Below are 6,982 nucleotides of genomic sequence, written 5' to 3' on the forward strand. Positions count from 1 at the left end.
TCGTGGGGCCCTCGGTAACCGTCGTTGGGAGATGTGGGCTTGTTAGGCGCTTTGCAGCCACCCACCTGCGAAACTGGGTGTCTGCCGTCTGCTCTTGATAAAAAATCAGCTCGTTTTGTCAACGGATGGAGAGGAGAAACAATAAAACCCGACTGAAAAGTTTGGCTTGTCTCCATGTCGAGTTGTTGTGTGACTGAAGCTGCAGTCCCTTCTTCCACAAGGACCTGCCTGTCAGGAAGCTCGTAAGAACTTTTTAGAAGCTCCTGTGACTTAAAAGTCAGTAGTTTTTATCCTTTTTTTTTTTTCTTTTTTTTCTGTATGTGTCTTTGTTGTTTTATTTTCTGTTCCACAGTATTTCTGGGCTAAGTGGAAAACCCCTGTGAGGAGCATTGGTGATAGAAGGGTGGATGATCCCGACCTTTTTCAGCCATACAAGGAGGTGCTTAAGTGTTGAACTCATTGGTTAGTTCTTTGCTCTTATTAATGCAAAGTATTTTTTGACTTTTTAGTCCCAGCTGAAGCAAATGAAGATATTTCTCTCTGATGCATGGGGATGTTGTATTTCACCTTCAGAACATGCTGGAACCAAATCTGCAGCAGAAGCAGCTTTTGGAGCATATACATAGACTGGAAAATTGACTGAAAGGAAGGTTGTAAAGTAACTGTGGTAACAAATCCACCAAATGTGAGGATAGCTTAAAACTTCTAAGAGAGTAAAGGCTGGAAGAGCTCTCACTTGATCTTTACCACCTTCTTTCTATCCCCAAAGCATCTGTTACAACTCAGAGGAAATCATGGTAGGAAAACCTGCTACACTTTCTTCCAAGAGTTCTAGAAAGACTTTCTCTGAAAGCCCAGAATCTTTGCTTTGTGAGCAAAACTGACCAGGGTTCTTAAATCCACTAGTGTTCTCATAAAGTAGCTCTAAAACTGAAGAGTTTCCTATTGATTTATTTTGTTTATAGATATGAATTATGGGAAATACCTGCTCCTTTCTGTTCCCAGGTACTGATGTTGCACTAGTCTTGCTCCTCCACGTCCAGTCAGCATGTCGAAGAGATCGGAGGCTCCCCTTTCCCTGTCTGACTGCCTGTGCCAGATTTGCATGGAGATTTTTGTGGAGCCTGTGACCCTGCCATGCAACCATACCCTCTGCAATTCCTGTTTCCAGCTGACTGTTGAAAAGGCCAGTCTTTGCTGCCCTTTTTGTCGCCGCCGGGTCTCTTCCTGGGCGCGCTACAACGCCCGCAGAAATACTCTCATCAACTGGGAGCTCTGGGAAAAGATTCAGAAGAATTACCCAGAGGAGTGCGAACGTAGGATTAATGGGCAGGATCTGGAAGAGGAAAGTAAGTGAAATGTCACTCGTCCTGGGGATGTCTTTGCTTGACCAAAGTAATGACTGTTGGTGGACTTTGGGTGTTGTGAAATAAGAAGCTGTGCGCATAGCCAGGCTAGGAAATGCAGTGTCAGAGCTCAGCTGTGAGAGGCTTGCAAGGCAGAGGAAGGGTCTTTGCCTTTTTTATTTGTAGTACAGAGGGTACTCTCTGATCATCTCATCATTAAGTGGATTTTTTTTTTTTTAAATCTGGAAAGTGTTTGTGTGTCTGTGTTTATCACTGTCAAGTAAGTAAAGCGGTTAAAGTTTTTTCAACTCGTAGAGTTTGGTTCAAAATTCCAGGGCTTCTGGCTATTCAGGAGTCTCTGAGAGAGCCAAAAATTCTGGTGTTAGAGAAGAGGAAGTGAGATATGATTCATTCTTTGAAAAAGGATTTTGGGGCTTATTACACTGCAAGCTCTGTTGGGGGAGGCTAGCTGGTGGGTTGGCTCCATGACACGTTCTTCCACTTGCAGCTCTTGATTTAATTGAAACCATTCCTGGGACAGAGCACAGAAGTGATCATTTCTTAGAACCTTTCATGGGTGACTGTCATGATCTTGCTTTGTTCCTCATGTCTCTTTTTTTCCTTCTTCTTGTTCAGTCTGTGTCCCCCATCCTCAACACCAGCTGAGCAAGCCTGGGGAACTGAGGCAGGAGTATGAAGCAGAGATTAGCAAGGTAAGTCTAAAAACTTAGTAAAAAGTTTAAATTCTTTGTCTAGTTATGTTACTTATTGCCAGAAACAGGTATGATGTTACTGAATGTAGAAGAAAGATATTGCTGCTGCAGGAACACACTGGCCATTCCCGAAGTGTGGGTTAAATTTTGATCCTTTCTGGAAGAGGAGGGACCTCCTGGTGTTGGACACAATGTGACATTTGTCAAGTGCTTCTGTCCTCGTTTATCTGTCACCCTGTATTTCCCAAAAGTCTGAAGAGTTATTGTAGGGCTTGGGTGTCATCTTTCCCTGCCCACATTGACTAAAACACCTTTTACAGGTCCTCTAGTGGACATCGAGCATTTGAGACCAGCAAACATTTGAAACTGTTTTGGATTTGGTCTCTTACTTGTCTTCATCCCTTCCCTCCCTAAGTAGCAGACCACAGTTAGATGAGCTTCAGTAATGAACACAGAACATTTTCTTTCCTATTTGCTCACTGTCCTGTGTTCATTTGAACATCAGAAAAATGCTTTTAAGAAATCTTAATTCTTGCCTAAGGATCTAAAGGATCCTGCTTCCTCCAAATCAGACACAGTAGTAAGAATTAGTAGTAGTAAGAATTATATTTGGAAGTAGTACTGGAATACTCCTTTCCTCCACAGCTCTGTTGCTGTTGGGGGGAATATGTGAAGCAGAGGACTGTGGGGTTCTCTTTTATGGCAGTTAGGGAGTACGACTGGTTGGCAGAAGATTTATGGTTAATGGAGGTGGTGCTCAAAAGCAGTGAAATAAGTAATGGTGCCAATGGAAAGACATCAATACATGATGTGAAACAGGACCACGTGGCTTGTGTGGTGTTACAGCCTGACATCTCTAAAGCAAGTTTCCAAATTCCATCATAAAGTTAAGAGATCTTTATTCTTTCTTGAAGTACTTTGCTGAACTTGTGGAGCTGTTGGTAACTACTGAGAGTGGATGTCTGCTCTAGAGAAGGCAGATTTAAAACTCTTGGTCTGCTGCTTTGGGTTTTGCATGTTTCAGGGGAGCAGAAGGACTGTTTTAGAAGAGAGATTTCCCATCTTTTAGGTATCTTGTGCTAATATATAAGCAGGTTAAGCAAACAGTGTGGTCTAGCTGGCATCCAGCCTTGGAAAGAATCTTGAAGTTCTCTGTGATCCACATATTTGAAGATCTTAGGTTTTGCTACTAACGTTTTCAAAGGTGAGTTAATGGATTTTAACCTTGCATGCTGGCAGTTGATGGTGTAGTCTTGACAGAAACCCAGAGGTAGGTCACTGGTAGCAAAGTGAGGGCTGCACACATCTCTGGGGGGCTGTGTAGTTCAGTTCTGGCTGTGAAGTGTGTGGAGTGTCCTCGCAAAGAGTGGATTGTTCACACTTAAGGTGTGAACAGTTGATAGGTTCTGGTGTACAGTGTGGTCCTACACCTGTAACCTTTTAAAAAACCCTGTCTTAGGTGGAGGCAGAAAGACGAGCACATGAGCAAGAGGAGAACAAGGCCAGTGAGGAATACATTCAGAAGCTCCTAGCAGAGGAAGAGGAGGAACAACACAGGCTGGCAGAGGAGAGACGGCGGGAGATGGAGGAACAACTGAAGCAGGATGAAGAGCTGGCCTGGCAGTTGAATAACAGCCTGGTGAGTTAGGATCCAAGGGGGCAGGAGAAAACATTGACCTACTGCAACTAACTGAGACTTTTCAGAGCAAAAGTTAGGATTTTGAACAACTTCAATGTATTTTAGTTGTAATTGAAAGCTGTTGTCAGCCCCCAGGATGCCAGATCCTTGATTGATTTTTGAAGAACCAGCAGGGAGGGTAAAACACCCCAAATATTTTTAGCTGTGTCATATGCTCTTGAAATGTGTGCTGGATGTTTTTGTGGTGAGACCTGCTAAAACACTGGGTTTTTTCTGTACATTTCCTTTCTGCCATGATTTAAAAAAATACTTGGGAAGAAATTGGTATCAGGAACCTGTCATGAAAAACATCCAATGAAAGTTTACCTTATATTTTGGGGTTTGTTTGGGTGGTTTGGTTTTTTAATTTGTTTTGGGGTTTTGGTTGGTTGTTTTTTGGTAATAGTTCTGATGATGAAACCTGTGTAGTTATTTGAGCAAAACCTCTTGTCCCTTAATGACAAGTTACAGGAAAGTGGACAGAACATGTAACATATTTCTTATTCCATAACTAACCATTATTTGCAGTTCTGCAATGCTTTGGGCAAAAGCACCTTATTCTGCAGCAGAAACAAGGTAGTTCTCTGGGTTTTACCCAGTTTGTGTGGTGTTTTTTGTTTGCTATAATGCCATTTTTCCGTGTCATTGAAGAATGACAGTTCCCAAGGACACGTGCTCAGGAGTCCATCCCCAGCAAGCAGGCTCTCATCTGAAGCATCCCCAGCTAATTCGTGCAAGATGAAGAATAAACCAAACAACCCAGGAGACATTCAGAAGTAAGGAATTCATGTTTCTCCTTAATTATTGGTCTGTTCTTTGGTATAGTATCCCCTCTGCTCCATTTGCTTTCTTGGAATCCTGGAGTCTGCCTTCCATAGATAATCTGGAGCAAGTGTAAACTGCTGAATGTTAAAACATCTCATAGGATAGTATGGAGAAGGGAAAAACCCTTTTCTTTTTGTTTTTTGTTGTCAGAATAAGCCTGAAGATCTTGATGAATGCAGTTGACTGACAATTCAAGGAAAAAAGGTTTTAAAATGTATCTTTATTTATTTTTTTTCTTCCCCCTTTAAGGTATCTGTCTCCAAAGCTTCATCATACATTGGGATCAGCATCATTTTCTAGAACAACAGAAAGAGGCAGGAGGGACTCAGGCTTTGTGGTAACTAGAATCATTTTGTTCTAAATCTCAGTAATAATGGGTTATTTTTCCCTTGCCTTGCAAAGCCTGGAATGGTGAAGAGTCCTTGATTTCTTATCAACAACTAGAACCATCTGTGTATTACCAACATTCTTCTTATACCAGATCCCCTAGAAAATGAAAAAAACAGTGCTATTCTGGCTGCTGAGAAGAAAATTACCTCTATCCCAGCTGAAACCAGGACAGATTGCCAATCCCATCTTCCTCTTGCACATCAGCACTGGGCAGTTTATCTTCCCCTTTTTGAAATCCCTTCAGTATTCCTAATTCTCCAAAATGGAAAGGGAAAGACTGTGCTGGACAGTCTGTACACCTGTGCCTTACTTCATTAGTTACCTTCTGGGACCTTACGTGAACATCTTCAGTGAGCTTTGGGTTGCATTCCATGCTCTATAGAAGTAAAATTATGGTTCTGGAGCTCAGTGGAGGAGGTTGCCCTCAGATTTTCATCATTCCCTGTCTGCCTGCCTGCCTGATCTTTCCTGTTAGGCTCCTGAAGAAGATGAGCAGGATAGTACCTTGGACAGTTGGTTTGAGTCCTTGCAAGACAGTTGCAGTTGTGCTTTCAGCGCTTTAACTAAGATTCTGCAGGTTGTTTTAAATATTTGCATTGTCATTCTGTATTTTTTAAAAGAGAAGAATCCAAGTTAATGTCTCAGAGTAGTTACGAGCAGTGCAGCTATGAGAGGTGAGGTTTGCATTTTATTCATACCCTTTGGCTTTGATAAATTGACTTTGTGGTCTTTCCCTTTTCTGCAGGAGACCAGTAGCAACGAAGGCAACAGTTCTGCGTGGCAAGATGAGCAAGAGGAGATGCCAACACTGTCTCCACAGCAGACTGGTGTGATTAAAGATTCCAGTGCTAAGGATTCATTTTTGGAATCGTGCATGAACTATTTCAGTGCTTCAGCTTCAGAGGAAACTGTTGCTGTCAAGCAGGAAAACACATCAGGACCAGATGGTCTAGGAGATGAAGTTCTAGATGTACTTCATGGAATTTCAAAAAGGTCTAGAACAGTTCTTCATAGATCCAAAGGAGAAGATGATGGAACTGACACAGACAGTGCCAGTTCAACAGGTATAGAAAGCATAAAGCTTGAAAACTCTGCTGAAACTTGTACCCATGTTCAGTCAGCAACAAATGCTGTGGTGTCTGACAGGGAAAGTGTAGTGTGTGATCTCAGGAGGGTGGCAGGGCACTTAGATGGAGAGACACCAGAAGGACCCCAGAACTCTAAGGACACTCCAAAAAGAAAGTTGCTGGAGCCACCAGCTGAAGCAGTGGTTGACTTGTGCGTCCTTGATAAGAGGAGAAGAACTTTTCCAGAAAGTTTAGAGGACCAAGGGGAGCAGCTAAATGATTTTGACTTGCAAATGCACAAAGCCCTTGAGCAGGAGTTCTACAAGAGGCGTATGCAAGAGGAGCAGGACAGGTGTCTGGCTCTGCAGCTGCAAAAACAGATCAACAAGGAGGAGAGGACACTGAATCGACAGAAGGGCTCCCCAGACGAGTACCTTCTGCGCACCAAGCCACCCCAGTTTGGGAAAGGCTCTCCTGCTAGGAAGGGGAACTCTAAGATGGCAAAAGAGTCCAAAGTACCAAAAAACCGGGCTGAAACAAATCACCGCAAGACTCGGAGAGGCTCTTGCAATGAAAACTGGCAGTCCTCTACTAGGGTCAGGATGAAATCCCCCAGCATCAAGGGAGGAAAAGTTTTGAATTGTGTGGTTAATACCAGTGAGTCAAATGACCTTTGCTCATTACCTAAGAATAAGCAAAAGACAATCCTTCAAATGTTTAAAAGCCCTGTTGCAGAGTAGATCAACAGGCATGTGTTGGAAGGAGAATTAAAACCATGGTGATGTTTTCTCTTGTGTTTGGCAGAGCTTCCTGTAAACTCTTTTCAAGTTGTTGGTTTTGAGGAGGGTTGCTTTGGGTCCCAAAGTTGTGTATTCTGAGGAGGTTTAATAATATATGCCCCCAGACTAAAACATTTTCTTGACTACAGCTTATTTTCCAGCACCCGCATTTACAGCATTTTGG

At 42.7% G+C, this 6,982-nt stretch overlaps 1 protein-coding gene across 1 annotated transcript; it reads left to right on the top strand.

Moving 5' to 3' along the window:
• The first annotated feature begins 1,048 nt into the window (after positions 1-1,048).
• On the top strand, positions 1,049-6,759 carry RNF168 (ring finger protein 168, E3 ubiquitin protein ligase). The gene is made up of 6 exons (XM_009996712.1): positions 1,049-1,349; positions 1,983-2,059; positions 3,519-3,698; positions 4,389-4,513; positions 4,812-4,899; positions 5,698-6,759. Exons 1-6 carry the CDS (start codon positions 1,049-1,051, stop codon positions 6,757-6,759), a joined length of 1,833 nt encoding a protein of 610 aa, XP_009995014.1.
• The last annotated feature ends 223 nt before the right edge of the window (positions 6,760-6,982 follow it).

Source organism: Chaetura pelagica, unplaced genomic scaffold (assembly GCF_000747805.2).
Source record: "Chaetura pelagica isolate M959 unplaced genomic scaffold, ChaPel_1.0 scaffold264, whole genome shotgun sequence".
NCBI lineage: Eukaryota > Metazoa > Chordata > Aves > Apodiformes > Apodidae > Chaetura > Chaetura pelagica.